We start from the raw sequence: 21,303 nt of genomic DNA, 5'->3' as shown, positions 1-21,303 counted from the left end.
TGAGGCCAGTGACTTTGTCTTGGTGATATTTGTTAACCCAGCACACTGTATCTTACACTAGTAGGTGTTACTTACTTACTAGTTGGTGAATTTTGTGAGTATTCATGCACTTTGTTTCCAATCTGTCTTTCTGCCTCTGCTTTTAATAATGGTTCTGTTTATTCTCTGCTCCTCAGTTGTGGTTAAGAAGCACATCAGGTCCTGGTCACTGATAATATAAAGCGATCTTGCAACTGTTGAGGCCAGATGTGGGACTCCATGTCTATAGACAGAACAATTATCATTCTTCTCTTTTTTTAAAGATGTATTTATTTACTTACTTACTTACTTACTTACTTACTTACTTACTTATTTGAGAGAGAGACAGAGAAGGAGGGAACAGAGGCAGGGTGAGGGGCAGAGGGAGAAGCAGACTCCCCACTGAGCAGAGAGCCCGATGTGAGGCTCGATCCCGGGACCCTGAGATCATGACCTGAGCTGAAGGCAGATGCTTAACCGACTGAGCCACCCAGGCACCCACTCATCTTTGAATAGTATAACAACACTTATATACATATAGTATCACTAGCATCATTGGGGGAATGCTTTGAGAAGTTCAGGTTCAGATGAAATACACAAAATAATAAAAAATAAAGATACTGAGTATTTAATCCTTTTTGTTTTGATTCTTTTGCTACTTGTTTTATCTCTTAAGTATTAGGAATCCTTTTATGGGACCTATTCCTCTTGGGAAGGAAAGAGTAAATTGCCTTCTATAGAGAAGAGCATAATATTTGAGAGATTGTAGTACACATTACCTTTAGAACATTTGGGAATAAAAATACCATGTATGTTCTTTGTAGAAGTAGGATGACCCTTCCTGCTGATAAAACCAGGCATGTTCTCTCCCACACCCACTAAATATTTACACAGGGTTCTGTTGCCAACACAAATAGTTCTCCAGACATGGGGAAACATAGTGCATGATATGCTAAGTTATCAAAAAGACGTGTTCTTATTTCTCCTCTATGTTCCTTTATTTTCATTCTTTACAAATATGAAACATTTATAGTCAAGAAATAAAAATATAGAAAATTAACTGGCATTTACCAAAACTAATTAAAGCAAATGTATGATTATGTAACCCTTTTTCCTTTTTTAAAAATCACCAAATGCCCAAACTTGCTTCTTCCATCCATTACAGAATCATAACCCAAGGGGGAAGAAAATGAAGCTGCTTCTGGCCGTCAGCTTTCAATTCTTATTGCTTTAACTCTGAAGGGCATGTCTGGATCACGGCCATCATTTCCTATTACTTCATTTAGTCCTTGTTGTTTTGACAGTAACCGGACAGTGATTTGCTTTACCATGCATCACTTGCATTTGTCTCCTGCAATCATGTTTATAACAACAGGGCTTGTTATTGATGAGATAGTACTTAGTGTATTTAGTTTGTAAATGTCAGAGGTTTCTATGGTAATTTATTTAGGAAATTGCAAAGGTCACTTCAAACACTGCTGTTTTAAGAATCAGCCTTACAATTGTAACATGCTCATTTTACATTAAAATTAAAACTGGACTTTCTGCCGTAGTAAAGATCACATATTTCACTACTTAAAAATATAGCCCTTCTAGCTTGAATGGGAATAGTCCTTATTAAGATTTACTTACAAGAATTTTTCTTTGTTCATCAGTTGTTTATTAAGCACCTGCTATATGCAAGCTACTTTCAAGGGCTCATGTGGACCAGGAAACATGTGGGTCTAGCCCCCGTCCTCCTGGATTGTGATCTTGTAGAGAAGACAGAGAAAAAAAGCTATTTTAGGAAGTTGCAAAGTGTAGTAGACATGTGCTATGAAAAAGTATATAATGAGGGGGTCAGGGAGAGCATCTTTGAGGAAGCAACATTTAATTCTAGATAGGAAGTATGAGTAAGAATTACTAAATGAAGGGGAAAGAAGGCTGGGAATGCACATCAGGTAGAGAGAACAGGTCCTTTAGAGTGCATGTGATGGAAAGGAGCCTGCTGATTTTGAGGGGCCAGAGAATGCTCAATGACAAAAGGATAGAGAGCAAGTAGAACAGGACCAATGGTGACACGTGACCCGGGGAAGATGGGAGACCACACAGGGCCCCCCAGTCTCTGAAGACCCAGGATTTGAGTCTTGGTCATTGAAGGCTTCCAGTTAGGATGATCCAGTTCAGATGTTAAAAGGGTTACTTTGGTATTCATGGGGGAATAGATTAGAGTGGCATTGCCATTAGAACTTTGTGTGATGACGGAAACGTTCGGTATCTTCCCTGTCCGGTGCCGTAACCCAGGGCCACGTGTAGCTATTGAGCACTAGTATGACTGAGGAACTGAGTTGTTTTTATTTTATTTTAGTTAATTTGAATGTAAATAGCTACATGCTGTCAGAGTGCAGAAGGCCAGATAATTGGCCACTGCAGACTCAGAAGTAGGAGATATTGGTAGCTTCAGCCAGGATCATATTGGTGAGGACAGAGGAATGGATAGATTCAAGAGATAGAGAGGAGGTGAAATTAGTAGAGCTCAGTAGCTCATTAGATATGGGGGCAAAGGAGAGAATTAGAATGACTCTCTGATGTCTAACTTGCACAGTTGGGAGGATGATGGTGCCACTTAGTGAGACAGGAACCAATGGCAGAAGGTAAGGTTGTGAAGGAAAAGAGAATGAATTCAGTTTTAACCTGTTCAATTTTAGGTCCCCATGTAAAACTCCAAGTGGAGTTGTTAGGGAGATGTCAAGAGAAAATTGTCTCAATAGTTGTATAAAAATGGATTTACTTTTATGTGACAAAGTCAACAAAGGGCTTGTTTTTAAAAAATAGATACATAAAATTTGTTTTGAGTTATGAAACTTAAAATGCAGATTTCCAAAATCAGGCTGTATTATTATTGCTCAAATTCCCAATGAATTCTAAGCATGATACTTCAAACAGATTATGTCTCTGTTTTTGTAGGTAGATATGCTTGAAAAAGTAAGAAATAATTCAAACAGTAGGCAAAAGAATACATTTAGTGTTACATGGTAGAGAGCAAACAGTTCCAAGTACGAGATTGTGTGGGGACTGTGGGGTCAGGTGGCCCTTACCAGTGCTGTGATCTCCTTTAGCCTCACTCAGTCTTAATTTTTTTCACTTTTAATGAGGCTACCTACCCTGTAGATTACATGATTGTTGGCACTGTATGTAGCGGATCTGGTGTAATAAATGGCAGTGGGGACAATTGCAGGAATGGGGAAGATGTCTCCTGCCCTGTCTTTTTATCAGCCTTCCCCAAAGGATGTTGACCCTACAGATTGATAGCACCTGAAAACCCGTCAAATAATAATAATAATCACAAGAACTGAGGAGTTTCTTGTTTTATTGCAAACCAATTCTTTTTAAGGTTTGTTAGACTCATAGTATTTGACATAGTTTATGTTACTGAGCACTTTAAATCAAAATTTATTTGAATATATACAGTGAAGCATTTTAATTTGGTGGTTTTAACTAGAGAACCCGATTTTTGGCATTAGGGTTGATTATATATTTTTTATCTCCGTGTTTACAAAACTATCCTGGTAATTATTTAGAGTATATCACATTACTTAACAGCACATCTGCTCGTTTCAGAACATCTTCCTGAAAACAAGAGATTTGTCGGAATTTAAATGTAACATTGAGTTGCAGTTGACGTAGGGTTTTGCATCCTAGTTACTAATGTGATTTTGCTGCATTATCTGAATTAAAGCCCAAATCACTCTAAAACTCATTTTCCTCTCTTTGCAGATCATGTGTCAGTTGGAGGACTTGGAGACAGCTTTTATGAATATTTGCTAAAGGCGTGGTTAATGTCTGACAAGACCGATCTAGAAGCTAAGAAGATGTATTTTGATGCTATTCAGGTAAACCAATATTTAATCATCTTTACCACTAAACTAACTTAAAATTTGCATATTAATCAGCTGTTAATGGGAAGTGGAATACTACACAGTTGGGTTACAAAATATTTCCAGTTAGGCTGAGTTCAGTCTCTGCTAATATAATTATAACAATAGTAATCCCACTTGATGTGTTGGGTGCTAACAGGGCAGTTGAAAGTGTTTTATGTGGTTCACATAAAGATTCACATATCCGAAAAAGAGGTATTTTTCTTCAAGGAGTAGGAGTTCCATGCTTAGAGTCACAATTAAAGTCATGCGGGGGGGATCCTAAATTTATATTCTGGACATTGACAAAGTTAAAATTGCCCAAGATTACGGACATTCCTAATGGCTACCTCCATTTGAAGTAGACAGTGCTCTCAAATAAAAGTCTAAACTAATTAATAGTTTCCTGTGATCCTTTGTAACGGAGGAGGGATGAGAGCGAACACTTATCTGTTGAATTACTGTGAGCTAAGTAGTGTGTTAGGCAGATACTTTAAATGAAGTGTTTTGTTTTTTTCCTCACAATAGCTTAGATATTATTTACCTGGTTTTACAGATAAGAAAATGGAACCTCAGAGTGTTTGAGTGTGGAACCAAAATTCAAACTAAAATTTGTGTCAACACTTGTCTCTTTTTAACCTCACTATTATGGATTTATTTGTCAATAAGAATTTCCATACTACATTTAAGTGTTCTTTCCATGCAGTAAGTTAGTGAAAATAAGTTAGAAATTGTTTATCAAAATATATAGGAGGTGGCCAGTGTAAGAGTAAACTAAGCCTCAAGCAAAGAAGACTCAATCAAAAATGAAAATAAAATGTGAAAGTAGATAAAGCAAAAGAAGAATATTATTTTATATAAAATACTTCAACTTTTCAGAAACAAATTTTTTAGCAGAGCCACGTACCTTTGTGATTTGTAAGTATTTTATATGTTGACTTATAGTTTCTTAATATTATCAAGGCATCTCAAATAATGTTATAAAATTATACGTAAATCAGAAAAATGTCTTTTTTATTGACTATTTAGAATTTTTTTATAATTGAGAGTATTAATTCGTTGGGGGGGGGGGGCTTGTAACTCCCCAGTAATGTAGCTACTATTCTAAAATTAGTCTCCCCGAGAGGAGGTCTGAGTAATTTAGACATAGTTCAATTTATTCATTTATTTTTTTAATAGTAATTTTTTATTATGTTAGTCACCATACAGTATATCCTTAGTTTTTGATGTACTATTCCATGATTCATTATTTGCGTACAACACCCAGTGCACCATGCAATATGTGCCCTCCTTAATACTGGCCTATCCCAATCCCCCACCCCCCTCCCCTCTGAAGCCCTCAGTTTGTTTCCCAGAGTCCACAATCTCTCGTGGTTCATTCCCCCTTCTGATTACCCCCCCTTCATTCTTCCCTTCCTTCTCCTACTGATCTTCCTGCTATTTCTTATGTTCCATAAATGAGTGAAACCATATGATAATTGTCTTTCTCTGCTTGACTTATTTCACTTAGCATAATCTCCTCCAGTCTCGTCCATGTTGCTGCAAACGTTGTAATCGTTCTTTCTGATGGCTGAGTAATATTCCATTGTATATACAGACCACATCTTCTTANTCCAGTCATCTGTTGAAGGGCATCTCAGCTCGTTCCAGAGTTTAACTATTGTGGACAGTGCTGCTATGAACTTTGGGGTGCATATGGCCCTTCTCTTCACTACGTCTGTATCTTTGGGGTAAANTCCTAGTTCTTATGTTCCATAGATGAGAGAAATCATATGATAATTGTCTTTCTCTGCTTGACTTATTTCACTTAGCATTATCTCCTCCAGTGCCGTCCATGTTGCAGCAAATGTTGAGAATTCGTTCTTTCTGATAGCTGAGTAATATTCCATTGTATATACAGACCACATCTTCTTAATCCAGTCATCTGTTGAAGGGCATCTCAGCTCGTTCCAGAGTTTGGCTATTGTGGACAATGCAGCTATGAACATTGGGGTGCATATGGCCCTTCTCTTTACTACGTCTGTATCTTTGGGGTAAACACCCAGTAGTGCAATGGCTGGGTCATAGGGTAGTTCAATTTTTAACTTTTTAAGGGACCTCCACACTGTTTTCCAGAGTGGCTGTACCAACTTGCATTCCCACCAACAATGTAGGAGGGATCCCCTTTCTCCACATCCTCTCCAACAATTGTTGTTTCTTGCCTTGTCTATCTTTGCCATTCTAACTGGCGTAAGGTGGTATCTCAGTGTGGTTTTGATTTGAATTTCCCTGATGGCTAATGATTTTGAACATTTTTTCATGTGTCTGTTAGCCATTTGTATGTCTTCATTGGAAAAGTGTCTGTTCATATCTTCTGCCCATTTTTTTGATTTGATTGTTTCCCGAGCTGTATTGAGTTTGAGAAGTTCTTTGTAGATCTTGGATACCAGTCCTTTATCTGTGGTGTCCTTTGCAAATATATTCTCCCATTCCGTGGGCTGTCTCTTAGTTTTTTTGACTGTTTCCTTGGCTGTGCAGAAGCTCTTTATCCTGATAAAGTCCCATAAGTTCATTTTATCTTTTATTTCTCTTGCCTTTGGAGNGTTCATTTTTTCTTTTGTTTCTCTTGCCTTTGGAGATGTGTCATGAAAAAAGTTGCTGTGGCCGATATCAAAAGGTTGCAGCCTATGGTTCTCCTCTAGAATTTTGATGGATTCCTGTCTCACATTGAGGTCTTTCATCCATTTGGAGTTTATTTTTGTGTATGGTGTGAGAGAGTGGTCAAGTTTCATTCTTTTGCATGTAGCTGTCCAATTTTCCCAGCACCATTTATTGAAGAGACTGTCTTTTTTCCACCGGATGTTTTTTCCTGCTTTATCAAAGATTAGTTGCCCAAAGAGCCGAGGGTCCATTTCTGGGTTCTCTATTCTGTTCCATTGGTCTATGTGTCTGTTTTTGTGCCAGTACCATGCTGTCTTTGTGATCAGCTTTGTAGTATAGCTTGAAATCCGGCAACGTGATGCCCCCAGCTTTGTTTTTCCTTTTCAACAATTCCTTGGCGATTCGGGGCCCTTTCTGGTTCCACACAAATTTAAGGGCTGTTGTTCCAGTTCTTTGAAAAATGTCATTGGTATTTTGATTAGGATGGCATTGAAAGTGTAGATTGCTCTGGTTAGCATAGACATTTTAACTATGTTTATTTTTCCAATCCATGAGCATGGAATATTTTTCCATCTTTTTGTGTGTTCTTCAATGTCTTTCAAGAGTAATTTGTAGTTTCTAGAATATAGATCCTTTACGTCTCTGGTTAAGTTCAATTTATTCATTTAAATATAAATGCAACTTGCTTTGCTCTGGTTGGCCAGATTGAATATTACTGTGGTTCCCTCCCAAGGTCAATAAGAAGCATCACTAAGTACAGCAGATAGGACTCTTTACTACTTCATAAATAGGCACCAGAACGCCTTAGTTAGTACATTGGCTTTCATTTAGCACAGCCTTAATTAAGGCACATGATGAACATAAAAAGCAAACTAGGATATGGTCCACACGGCCTCTGCCAGGTTTCTTTTTCTTCATTCTTATGAGGTTTCAAGTTTTAAGGTAGGGAATTCTCCGAACAATATGATTCCTGTTATGTCATTTTTTTCATTGCTATCCTCACAGATATTTTAATTATCCTAATCTTAAAGCAGCCCCCTAAAATCCTGATGTTCTAAGAAAGACAACTTTAAAATGTTCTTTGAAATATTTTCCCCCAGTTTCTAGAACTGTACCCACACAGCTTTTAATATATTTAGACAAATCATTGACAGGAAAATCCATTAAGAACAAATGAAATAGAGTGTTTCCTGTTTCTCTTAATAGTAAAAACATTTTCAATCCATTTTGTTTTCAACTTAGAAAGCAAAGCTAGAACAATTAAATTTCTGGTTTGAGAAGTAACCAGGGCTTATATAGCAAAGTTTCTTTCTGCTAAGCTGTACTTAAAAAAAAAAAAAAATCTTATTAGGGAGAGGATCCCATACATTATTGTCCTGGACAGTTGAGTTACTGAAATACAGTTCTTAAGTTTTAGCTTCAAGTAGATTTTGGAAAGTATTTAATCCCAGCATGGTCTGTTTTCTTGGCTTGTTTTAATAACAAATACTTTGAGCTTTTAACTGGCTGTTATGTTCTTCTCTGGAGACCACACTAAGGATCCACTGTGGTGAGTGCTCTTTCTACCAAGGGTCCACTGGCGTGAATGGCACCTGCGTACAGGATGTATTAGACATTTAGTTTTCTAAAGGTTTCATCAAACTAATTTTGTTTTTCAAATATGGAAGGCTGAAATCACAAAATACCTGATATCTTTTTTCCTAATCAATTCTCTGCACATTTAACACCTTTTTTTAGAAAGACTAAAGACTATTTTTTCCTCCTTTGTATTTATTTACATTTTCCCACTGTCACACAAGCATTGCTTTGAAGGTCTTGGAACTTCATTGTAGTTTATTTTGAGAGGTGGTAGCTTGGTCAGAATCATGCCAAAAATAACATAGTACTTTATTCAGGATCCATAACAGGATAATAATGTTTCTCTAGTCCATGCTCAAAAGCTGTAACTTTTGCCATATAGAAAGAATAATTTCTTGGGTAATGAACAAGTATCTGCTCGAAGAACTTTATTGCAGTTTGTGCTATGAGAAGTGTAAGGGGTTAAGATGTTCAGTTAAATAAGAATGAAATATTAATATAACTAGACCACCAATAAAATTAGCTAACCACATTTAATGAGCACCATAGTGTGTTCATTTATTTCTTACCCTGTTGGTTTCAGTTGTTTATTTCCAGTAAAGGTAGGAAATGTGTTATCTGTGTGTTCATTTTCATTCATTCTTCGCTATCACAAGTTTTGTCTGTGTCTACTATTCCCAAATGTACGTTCTAAAAAACTCTTTTTTTTTATAATGGTATAACAGGTTTGGACATAGTCATAGCTCTCTTTCTTCTGCGAAGTAATTGGGAGGAAAAAAAAAAATTCTTCTTACAGGAAGTAGACGTTAGTAATTCCAAACAGTTATACTTCATTTTTGCTTTTTAAAATATAAGGCTTATTTTATGTTTTCTATCTATTGTAAAAGAATATCAACAGTCCTAGGGCAAAAATAAAAGATATTTTACAGATCATTTTTGTAAACATCATCTCTCCCCAGTTTACAAAACTTTATTCTTTTCTTTAAAGGTTTTATTTCAACTCCAGTTAGTTAACATGCAGTGTTACGTTAGGTTCAGGTGTGCGATCGAGTGAGCCAACACGTCCACGCGTCACCTGGTGCACATCACAGCAAGGCCACTGCCTAATCCCCATCACCTGTCTCACCCACCCTCCCTCCCCTCTGGTAACCATCAGTTTGTTCTCTGTTATTAAGAGCTTCTTTCTTTGTCTCTCCCTCATTTTTCCCCCGTACTTATTTGTTTTGTTTTTTAAATTCCACATATGAGTGAAATTATATGGTATTTGTCTTTCTCCAGCTGACTTATTTCACTTAGTGTTACACTCCCCAGCTTCATCCATATCATTGCGATGGCAAGATTTCATTCTTTATATGGCTGAATAATATTCCATTATTGCCACATCTTCTTTATCTAGTCCTCCATCAGTGAGCACTTGGGCCACTTCCACGTCTTGGCTATTGCGAATAGTGCTGCTAGAAAGGTAGGGATGCATGTATCCCTTTGAATTAGTGGTTTTGTATTTTTTTTTATGCTCAGTTAGCCAACGTATAGCACATCATTAGTTTCAGATGTAGTGTTCAGTGATTCAATAGTTGCATTTAACACCCGGGGCTCATCACATCACATGCCCTCCTTAATACCCATCACCCGGCTACCCCATCCCCCACCCCCTCCCCCCGTAACTTTCAGTTTGTAGTCTTGGAAATCGAGGAGTCACAGAGTCAACAGGGGTGCCTGACCCAGTAGAGTGCCCGAGCAGTGGAGCTGGGAAGCAGGTTGTGGTCTTGTATTTTTCAGGTAAATCCCCAGTAGTGGAATTGCTGGATCACAGGGTAGTTCTATTTTTAACTTTTTGAGGAACCTCCATACTGTTCTCCACAGTGGCTGCACCAGTTTGCATTCCCACTGACAGTGCATGAGGGTTCCTTTTTCTCTGCAGTCTCACCAACAGCTGTTGTTTCTTGTGTTGATTTCAGCCATTCTGACAGGTGTAAGGTGATATCTCATTATAGTTTTGCTTGTGCATTTCCTTGGTGAGTGATGATGAGTATCTTTTTGTGTGTCTTTTTTTTTCATTATATACTAATGTGCTTTTTAATAGAATTATTAGGGAGGCATTTAATTCAAGTGTTACCACAGTGGTGATGTGAGTGGTGATAATAAATGAACCTTATCAAGTGCTAGTCACAGTACTGATGGCTTCATAAACTAAATGTTGAAGACACTACTATTCCCTTTGTATGGATAAGGATACTGAGATTTAGGGATACAGCAAGCAAATTACCCACCAAGTTCACAGATAGTGGTAGAGTTGGAATTTGAGGCCAAGCAATGTGGTTCAAGAACGACACACCTTTCCCCCTCAGTTTACCGCCCTCTGAGCCTAAGAGAGCCAAAGGCAGGGTAACACTCCCCGCCTGGACTTTATACACAAATACACTCTATTCTTCATCCGCAGGGGGGCTTGTGCTTTGTGCCGTTTCTCCATTGTGAAAATAGAAATGCATTAGCCATTACCTTGACACCAGTGGCCTGTCTTTGAGAAGGGGACAGCTTTTGAGGTGTGAGGACCGTAAATGTTTGGTCATGGAACCAGGCAAATCCAACTGGGCCGGCCCAACAGCGATAATCCTAACCAGATTAAGAAGGCAGAAACTAGGGGAGGAATACAGAAAAAGCAATAACAAAATTTCAGGTTGAATCAGATTGATGGCACCAAACTCAAGCTGCGAGTGATGTTTTACCCTTTTTCTCTCTTAGTGTTGAGAGTGTTTTTAGTATAAATTTGGAAGGAATTTAAAAATGTTGAAAATAAGTCTGATTTGCAGGCAATTGAGACCCACTTGATCCGCAAGTCTAGTACGGGACTGACCTACATCGCGGAGTGGAAAGGGGGCCTCCTGGAACACAAGATGGGCCACCTGACCTGCTTTGCTGGAGGCATGTTTGCACTTGGGGCCGACGACGCTCCCACAGGCCTGACCCAGCACTACCTTCAGCTCGGGGCTGAAATTGCCCGAACTTGTTATGAATCTTACAATCGCACCTGTGAGTACCTGTGATTCTTTAGTTTCACTCTATTCCCATAAGGAATATTTTGTTCCATAAGGAACATTGTCCCTGCTGCCATCAAAAGAATATCCAGCCTCATGAAACTGTAAGCTCATGATGAATATTTTAAAGGAATTTATATTTTTTACTTTAAGAAGCACTGGTTTTCTACGTGAAAGTATCTACCCTTCGTTTACCAAAGAACAACAGCTGAAGTCATACCGGTTAAGCCAGTCTAATTTATTGACCCTGCTTTAGGGAAATAGCATTGGGTAAGAAGCTCTGTCCCAGGTGCAAAAGAAACTTAGTATTTTATAAATCGTTAATAACCTTTTCAGTATCTCCATGAAATAGAGTCTGGCTCCCTTCTTATGAAACAGGAGTTTGAAGCACAAAGATTAAATAACCTTTCATGACATAATGACATAGAATTCTCAACTGCTGGTTTTCCAGCTAACTAATAAGGGGTGTTGTAGTGCCTTGTACCTAGCTGGGGGGCACTCAGTAAGTGGTGGTTTAATGAAAGAAAATAACAGATCATTGCGATGTTCTAAAAAGGACTCTCAGATGACTGTATTTTCAAAGTATATTGAATATTGTTTATTGTAGGATGTTTATAACCATTCCTTAAAATGATTGTTTTGGCATCTCTCTTGAATGTTGTAAAGTACTTTCTAGTTTCATTTAAGTTAGGGTAATAACNTCTCAGATGACTGTATTTTCAAAGTATATTGAATATTGTTTATTGTAGGATGTTTATAACCATTCCTTAAAAATGATTGTTTTGGCATCTCTCATGAATGTTGTAAAGTACTTTCTAGTTTCATTTAAGTTAGGGTAATAACCCTTGTCACCCTTGCATGCCCTTTAGATATGAAACTGGGACCAGAAGCTTTCAGGTTCGATGGTGGTGTTGAAGCCATCGCCACAAGGCAAAATGAAAAGTACTACATCCTACGGCCAGAGGTCGTTGAGACTTACATGTACATGTGGCGACTGACTCATGATCCGAAGTACAGGAAATGGGCCTGGGAAGCTGTAGAGGTGATGTTTTAATTTGTTTACGTTTCTTGTACATAAATGTCTCCGGGAAAAATGCTCAGTGATTTCTATAAATCTGGCATATCAACTTTTCTATGATTTTTAAAGCTTTGGTGGATGGGTGAAGAGGGAGAGGGGGAGAGAGAGAATCTTAAGCATCGCAGAGCCCAGTGGGGGCTCGATGTCATGACCCTGATCACAACCTGAGCCAAAATCAAGAGTCGGCCACTCCGACTGAGCCACCCAGGCGCCCCTGATTTTTAAAGCTTTCATCAGACTTTTTCCCAATTCAAGAATGAATGTTTTCAGTTGTCATCCTATCTCCCTGGCTTCAGCATCTTTTTTATGTAATGGTGATATTAATATACCTACTTTGATACTGAAGGAGATATCTAGAAAGGCGTATTATAAAATTAAGTTCTCACAGCCATAGAAATAATGATCACTTAAGTCCACAGTTACTGATAACTTGGAGATAATTACCCCTGCCTGTTGTCCTTTTCGAGAAGCCGCAACATTGGGGTTTTTTTTTTTTTTAATGAGTCTTTGGGCATTGAAATGAAAATACGTGCTCCTACTCAGAGTTTCAACCTAAATAAAAAGGTAAACTGAGGCAAACTCAAACTTGTCCCAAAAAAAGAGTTTATTCAGGAAGAGCAGAGAAATTGCAATTCAGCAAACTACAGGTGAGTCCGTTGAAGGTTCAAGGTGGGCTGTATTTATGGACAGGGAATGTAAAGAAGAGAGAATTCAGTTAGAGTCTATTAAAATAAAGAACAAATGGGGACCAGCTTTGAGAATTCCTTGAGCGGATAAAGCCAGTCCAGTCGTACCAAAAAAGCTCAAACAAGATTTTGTGAGACCAGCCCGACCTGGGTCATTTCTTGTTCATTCCTCTGAAAACCATAGTAAAACTTCCCAAGTGGTTGATATAAGGCAACCCCTGACCAACTCCCTATCATCCCAATATTATCAGTTTTCTGTAAATCCAGCACGTACAGGAAATCAGTCTCTCAGTCCTTCAGTTTTGTTTTCCCGAGGGCACATGCGTAAGATTTTCTGATTTCTGTCTTCCGGTTCCAGTTCCATTTTAGATTGAAATTCTTCCACAGAGCAAATTAGCTACTTAGCTCTAACTTGTAGAAAGAACTATGGAAGAACTACTTCATGCAACAATATTCACACACCGATCTCAGGTTTCTCTGAGTATCTGTACACTTTCCATCTGTCCATCTGCACTGTTTGAATTGTCTTCATCACCCATGGGTCTCTTCCTACAGAGCATGGCGTATCATCTTCCCAGACGAATCTAGTGAACACTGTGTGCTGGTGCCATTGGCCATACTCTCCAGAATATGCATCAGATAATGTTAGTTTTAAGAGCTTTCATTCTGGAAGGAGTCATGGTGGAGCACTGAGGAGATAAGAACAAGCCAACATTTTAATTACACTCACTGTTGCAGAGTTAGCTGTCTTTAAAACCTGACCGTTAGAAATAACTGCTCTCAGGAATCTAAACTGAACATATTGCCTTTGCGTAAGTTGTAACTAATATCTCAGGAAGCTGTTGATGAATCTTGCTTATTACCCTCTTTGTGCTGTGTGTGCCTTATCACTAGTCATTAGTCATTTTAAGTAATAACGATTCTTTAGGCCTCTTTTTGTCTGTTATTTCTTGCAAAGTTTTCTAATTATGTTTAGTCGGTGGTAATTCCAATTTGTTTAAATTTATGTTTTTTTCCTCTGAAAAAATGTATAAAAATTGAAGTTCATCTAAGCTTTGGTGATAGGAAATTATTTTGGTTTTCAATAGGCCAGCAAAAGCATTAAGGCTAATAGTCACCTTGCAAATATCAGTTTAAATTGAAAATATCAGGAATCATGTATTTCATCGAATGTAAAACACCCTAGTGGATAAGAAACACCATTATTTTATATACCACTAAGGAAAGTACAATGCTACGAATTAAATTATGACATGCCAATTTTAGAGATGTGAAAATATGAAAAATGTGTGACAGAGAACTGATACAAAAATAGAAATAAGTAATTCTCTGTGGCCGTGTGGATGGGAAGATTGGGTTTGCTTGGTTCTTCAGGGGAGCGTGTTTGTTTGTGGGGTAATAAATTGGTTTTAGGGATTAGGATTTTTGTCTGTTGTTAACTTCTTGTTTAGTCTATGATGTAAGATTGTCTCCCTGTGCACAACACAGCCACCCCCCCCAAACAGTCCCCCCTCGCTTTTTGCCACTAGCGTTTCTGCTAGAACTTGACGTGTAGCAGGAAGGGGGGAGTGCTGGGACGCTTGTCTTCTTTAAAGCACAAAATCATTGACAGAGATAGTGGCCCTCTTTTTCCTTGTGTGACATCCCCTCAGCTGTCCTTTCTGTCAGCTACAGCTACAGGGACCTCATCCCTGCATCCCTGCAGCTGCCCCGGCTCTGAGCTCCTTCCCAGGCAGCTGGCTGTGGTCTGGGAAGCGAGTGAGATAAAGTCCCCGGGGACAGTCCTGAACCAGTGAGGTTTCAGAGTTGATGAACAGCTATCCCAGTCTTCCCCCTTTGCAGAATAACTCTGAGATGCATTCTACGCGGTTGCTCAGAGGGTTTCCAGTGGGAGGGAGCCTTCATGGGGACAAGCACAGCTGTCACCTGCTCAGCACATTTCATGGGCTCTTCTCCCTTCCCCAGTTCACTTGCCTCACTCATTCCCTTCCTGATATCACCTCTCTTAAAAACTTCCTGTATCTGCCCCTTGTCTCATGCTCCGTTTTTAGGGGAACCCAAACTAAAACACAGGAGTAGATCTTCAAAATCACATAGACTAGCCTTCCACTCAAAGAAAAGACCTCCTCGTCATCTTTGCCAGTTGGCTATTCCTCATCAATTCAAGGACTTTGTATTAAAAAAGAATATACTACCAATAAAGTAATTCCATTTTTTAATGGCTGACAGTGTTAGAAAGTTACTCCTTTTAAAGACAGAATTCACAGTATTTTGTGTTCTGGAGATACTGGAGAAAGAAATCCCTTTTCTCTTCTACACTTCAGCTCCTCAGCTATCTGAAGACAGCACGTCCTGTCCACTGCTCCATCCTCATCCATCATTTCCCTCCACCTCCTGATGATATGTGTGGTCTCTCAGGGCTAAGCAGTGTGACTCAATAACCTCTCTTCTGAGTGTTATTTCCCACAGCCGTGTCCAACTTGTTTTTTTGGTAGATTGTAAAACCCCTGGCTTACATCGAAATTGTGGTCAAATGATTTTAGCTGCTATATTAGTTCCTGTCGAGATATCGCTTTTGTTCCATCCTTGTGTTCACCCATACTTGCTATTTGTAAAGTATTTGTCAGCCATCTTCCTATCTTCCAACGAAGCACTCCCTTTCCAGCCTTCTGTCACTGATACACTATATAAACCCGCTTTCCATGTCTTAGCTAAACTTCTGAATAGTAACGCCGAACACAATAATGTCAAACAGGATGTGAAACTATATAGTCCAGCATATAATACTAGAAACTTCTCCACCAGTAGCCAATAATCCATTAATTAGATGTTCATGCACTTGTGAATCTACATAACAAAAATAACATTTACTTCATAGTTTTTTTGCTTTTTCTCAATAATGCCATGAAAACTTCATTAAATTCCTCCCTATTATGTATAATATTCTGATAAAGTTCTACTATAAATTATACCTATGTGTTCATATATGTGTTGGTAAGTATAGATTATACAATGTCTATAAATGTGTATGTATAGATTATATGATGTCTCCCCTGGTCCACAGTAGCAGGTACGCCTTATATAGGGATTTTTACCCCCTTTTTTTGCACAGACTTTTTTTCCTAGTCTCCTAAATCTAACCTTTGCCATATGGACATTCTGGCTCTCAGAAAGTGATTTGTCTTCCCGGTCCCTGCTTCTCCCTCCCGAGGCTTGATCTCTGTTTCCAGACTTTTTGATATATCTATTCTCCTAGGTTCTATCTCTGAGCTCAGACCAAAGTCAGCCATTCAGCCTCATTATGAGCATTGTTCCCTAGAATCCACTCTTGGAAACCTCCCTGGATCAGCCATTTATCTAACCTGTTTAACCTAAAGATAAGAGAAGGCTTTCTCTCCCTTTCTGACTTATGACTTAACTCATGCTGCTCGCTATTCTCTTACCTTTCTTCCCCCTAAAGAGGGTTTGTTTAGAGTTCCAGTAACTATGAACATGTTCCTGTTTTTCTTTTCTCTGCTATTAGTGCATCCCAGCCTCATACAATCACTAATAATGTGATCATTGACGTAAAATCGAGGTGGTCCCTATGCCTAGAGTCTGAGAGTCCCAAGAACAGATTGCAGTAAAATGATGTTCTAATCAGACTATGCAGCATAAATACATGACTACTTCCACTGCTGAGATGCTGTAAAGCCGGGGCCTGTGATGCATGCCTGGGAGGGCTGCGTATCCCCAGCTTCATATTCCTAAAGTTTTTAAAATTTTGATTTGACATGATGGCTTTTCATTTTTTAAAAGTGAAAAAAAAAAAGCCTCTTTGGCATTTCCCCCCCCTTTTTTTTTAATTTGCCAAAAGCCTCAAAAAATAAAAGTAGCTAGGCCTCTCTAAACCTCTGAAAGATCCCTGTCACTCTGAGAAGCGTGTCTTCATCTTGTTTTATTCTCATGACAATGCCATGTTGAACAAAGGGACACTCTGGGTCCGGGCACAACTGAGGCCCCAGTTAAGGAGTCCAGAGCCAGTATTCAGCCCCGTCTTCTGAGATTTTAGAATGAGTTCTGGACAACTATGGCTCACCACATTAGGACTGAGTGAGAAGAAGAATGAGGGTAACCGAAGAGAGGAAAAACAGTTGGGCATCGTCCACCCCACAAAACAACTCTTTCCCTATAATTGAAAGAAGGTGCTTATAGAAATTTCTGTGGGAGAGACGATTGGCAGTTTATCATGCCTGGTCCTCTCATTAGCTGATCACCAAAGAACTTCAAGGGAAGAAAACAAGAAAAAGTTTTGTTGTTAAAATCTTTTTAGGAAATGTCTGGAAGTAGGATTTAATTATATTCCATAACAACAAATTTGTCCATTTCTTCTAAATCCTGGGTTTTGGGGGTTTGTTTTTTTGGGGTTTTTTTTGTGTTTTTTTTTTTTTTTTACTTTTTTACAAATAATCTTTGGCCTACTCTAGTGTATCTGGTATTTGACTTTCTAATAAAAAAAAAAACGTCTATCAAAAAAGGAAGGAAGGAAAAAAATAATAGGACCTGGAAGTTCCTTTCTGCAAGCCTTCCCCCTGCTTGGTTTGTTGTCTGCAAAAGAAGATATAATTAAAGCAGTTTTTAAGTTGATCTTATTTTCCCAGTGGCTTTTAAAAAGTACCAAACCACGAGATATTTTCTTTGTTCATGTAGCCTGCAAGTTGTGAGGTTGTTACCTAAATTTCCATTCCGGCACTGCCCAACCCATCTCTTTTCCAAACACTCGTTATAGTCAGAGAACTTCAGGAATGTAGGATCATTTCTCTCTAGACAGTTAGGAAATGGACTCATCCCATTTTCTTCCATCCCATACTAAAGAAAAGAAAAATATATTTTAGAAATAGGTATCAGCCATAGTTTTTTTCACCGCTTTCCATTTTCTTCTTTGATATCTGTCACCAATATCCCTAATTAGTCCTCCACCATCAGTGTTTACAAAATAAGATGTTCTGGGTGTAGTAGCAGCTGTTCTTGGCTCAGTACACTTTCTCAGTTATTGGATTTATAATCCCAACTGACATTAACAGTCTCTCTGGAACGGGGGTCAGCAAACTTCTTGTGTAAGAGCCAGAGAGAAGCAGGCTTGGGGGCCGTGTGCAGCTATAGGCATACCTCATTTCACTGTGCTTTGCTTTACGGTGCTGTGCAGATACTGTGTTTTTTACAAATTGAAGGTTTGTGACAACCCTGTGTCGAGCAAGTCTAGTCGGTGCTATTTTTCCAACCATGTTTGGTTGCCTCTAATCTCTGTGTCACACTTTGGTAATCCTCACAATATTTCAGGTTTTTTCATTATTATTATATTTGTTATGGTGACGTGTGATCAGCGATCTCTGGTGTTATTATTGTCATGGTTTTGGGGTGCCGTAAACTGCACTCTAATAAGACAGAGAACTTTATTGATAATTGTTGTGTTCTGATGGCTCCACTGAGTAGCCATTCCCTCATTTCTCGCCGTCTCCTCGGGCCTTTCTATTTCCTGAGATAAGACAAAACTGGCATTCAGCCAGTTACTAGCCCTACAGTGGCCTCTGAGTGTTCAGGTGAAAGGAAGAGTCCCACATCTTTCAATGTAAATCAAAAGCTAGAAATGATTAAGTTTAGTGAGGAAGGCATGTCAAAAGCCAAAATAGGCCACAATGCGAGGCCTCTTGTGCCAAACAGCCACATTGTAAGTGCAAAGGAGAAGTTCTTGAAGGAAATTAAAAGTGATACTTCAGTGAACACAGGAATGATAAGAAAGCAATATGCTGATGGGGAGAAAGTTTAGTGGTCCGGATAGAAAATCAAACCAGCCACAACATTCCCTTAAGCCACGGCGTAATCCAGAGCAAGGCCCTGACTCTCTTCAATTTCCTGAAGGCTGAGAGAGGTGGGGAAGCTGCAGAACAAATGAGGGTTCATGAGGTTTGAGGAAAAAGCCGTCTCCATAACATCGAAGGACAAGGTGAAGCAGCCAGTGCTGACGCAGAAGCCGCAGCAAGTTCCCCGGAAGGTCTAGTGCAGATTGTGAATGAAATGGCTGCACTACACATCAGATTTTCAGTGTGGATGAAACGGCCTTCTATTGGAAGATGATGCCATCTTGCACCTTCATAACTGGAGAGGAGAAGTCAATGCCTGGCTTCCGAGCTTCAAAGGACAGGCTGACTCACTTGCTAGGGGCTAATGCCGCTGGTGTCTTGAAGTTGAAGCCAGTGCTCACTTACCATTTCAAAGATCCCAGGGGCTCTAAGAATGATGCTAACTCTGCTCTGCCTGTGCTCTCTAAACGGAGCACGAAGCCCGGAAAACAGCTCACGTGTTTACGGTGTGCTTTACTGAATATTTTAAGCCTGCTGTTGAGACCTACTGCTTAGAAAAAAAGATTCCTTTCAAAATATGACTGTTCGTTGACCGTGTTCCTGGTCGCCCAAGAGCTCTGATGGAGATGGACAACGAGATGAATGCTTTCACACCTGCTAACAGAGCATCCGTTCTGCAACCCGCGGATCAAGGAGCATTTTGACTTTGAGCATTTAGGAAATACATTTCATAAGGCTATAGCTGCCATTCATAGTGATTCCTCTGATGGATCAGGGCAAAGTCCATTGAAAACCTTCTGGTAAGAATTCGCCATTCTAGGTGCCATTAAGAACATTCATCATTTATAGAAGAGGTCAAAGTATCAACATTAACTGGGCTTTGAAAGAAGTTGATATCTACCCTCATGGGTGACTTTGAGGAGTTCAAGACTTCCGTGGAGGAAGTAACTGCAGATGTGGAAATAGCAAGAGAGCTAAAATTAGAAATGGAGCATGAAGGTGTGACTGGATTGCCAAATCTCACGATAAAACTTAAAACGGATGAAGAGTTCCTTCTTATGGATGAGCCAAGAATGGTTTCTGGAGATGGAATCTAGTCCTGGTGAAGATGCTATGAAGATTGTTGAAATGACCACCAGGAATTTAGAATATTACATAAACGTAGTTGAGAAAGCAGCTGCAAGGTTGGAGAGGATTGACTCCAATTTTGAAAGAAGTGCTACCATGGGTAAAGCGCTATCAAACAGTATCACGTGCTGCAGACAAAGCATTTGTTAAAGAAACCGTCAGCTGATGTGGCAGACGTCCTTGCTGTCTTATTGCAAGAATTTGCCACAGCCACCCCAACTTTCGGCAACCACTCCCCAGTCAGTCAGCAGCCATCAACATCAGAGAAAGACCCTCTACCAGCAAAAGGAGTACAACCCACTGAACACTCAGATGATGCTTAGCATTTTGTAGCAGCAGAGTATTTTTTAATTAAGGTATGTACATCGTTTTTCAGACATAGTGCTTCCATGCACTTAATAGACGCTAGTGCAGTGTAAGCATAACTTTGATATGCATTGAGAATCCGAAAAATTCATTTGACTCACTTTATCACAATATTCACTTACTGTAGTGGACTGGAACCAAACCCACAGTGTCTCCGAGGTTGGCCTGTACTCAGCTCTGCCACTGCAATGAAAAAACAGCCACAGGCAGTATGTAATGGATGAGCATGGCTATGGTTCAGTAACACCTTATTTACAAAATGAACAGCAGACTGGGTTTAGCCTGTGATCCATAGTTTGAAGAACCCTGCTCTAGACCACAGGAGGAAATGGTAAAAATAAGTAAATAAATAAATCACTGAAAAATAATTTCAAAATTAAATGTAGAAGTGTTTCTAATTTAGATGAGATATATTGTCTCTATACCCTTTAACTTTTCGTACTTTTTTTAAAGATTTTATTTATTTATTTGAGAGAGAGGGAGAGAGCGCAGAGGGAGAAGCAGACTCCCCGCTGAGCAGGGAGCCCGATGCAGGACTCGATCCCAGAACCCTAGGATCATGACCCAAGCCAAAGGCAGATGCTTAACCAACTGAGACACCCAAGCTCCCCAACTTTTCATACTTATATGCATTTGCATTTTGTGGTTTTTCTTTTAATTTCTCTTAAAACTCTTCCACATGTATCATTCAGTTTGAATCCTTACTTTATTCAATTTGGCAATTTCATAATAAAAATTGGTGACAAGCAATTATTGAAATGTGACCATTTTTCCCCTCTTCCTTGTAACGCAGGCCCTGGAAAATCACTGCCGAGTGAACGGAGGCTATTCAGGCCTAAGGGATGTTTACCTGAGACACGAGAGTTACGACGACGTGCAGCAGAGTTTCTTCCTGGCAGAGACACTAAAGTAAGTAAAACGTATTCCAAAAGTATGTGGCTGAGGTACTGGTCAGATCTTCTTTGCAGCTATCTTTATCACGAGCACATTCAAATAATAGCGAGTATGACTGCTTCCGAAGGTCACTCTCCACGTGTG

At 39.2% G+C, this 21,303-nt stretch overlaps 1 protein-coding gene across 3 annotated transcripts in view; it reads left to right on the top strand.

The window, feature by feature from the left end:
* The window catches only part of LOC100467154 (mannosyl-oligosaccharide 1,2-alpha-mannosidase IA), a 177,251-nt gene that overhangs the window by 153,396 nt on the left and 2,552 nt on the right, over nucleotides 1-21,303 (top strand). For all 3 annotated transcript variants that reach the window (XM_034669054.1, XM_034669056.1, XM_034669055.1), the window contains exons 9-12: nucleotides 3,775-3,890; nucleotides 10,943-11,162; nucleotides 12,037-12,209; nucleotides 21,059-21,174. In XM_034669054.1, coding sequence (XP_034524945.1) covers nucleotides 3,775-3,890; nucleotides 10,943-11,162; nucleotides 12,037-12,209; nucleotides 21,059-21,174 — 625 coding nt within the window. The remainder of the gene's footprint in view (nucleotides 1-3,774; nucleotides 3,891-10,942; nucleotides 11,163-12,036; nucleotides 12,210-21,058; nucleotides 21,175-21,303) is intronic.

Source organism: Ailuropoda melanoleuca, chromosome 10 (assembly GCF_002007445.2).
Source record: "Ailuropoda melanoleuca isolate Jingjing chromosome 10, ASM200744v2, whole genome shotgun sequence".
Classification (NCBI taxonomy): Eukaryota; Metazoa; Chordata; class Mammalia; order Carnivora; family Ursidae; genus Ailuropoda; species Ailuropoda melanoleuca.
This window is presented reverse-complemented; position numbering and strand designations above follow the sequence as displayed.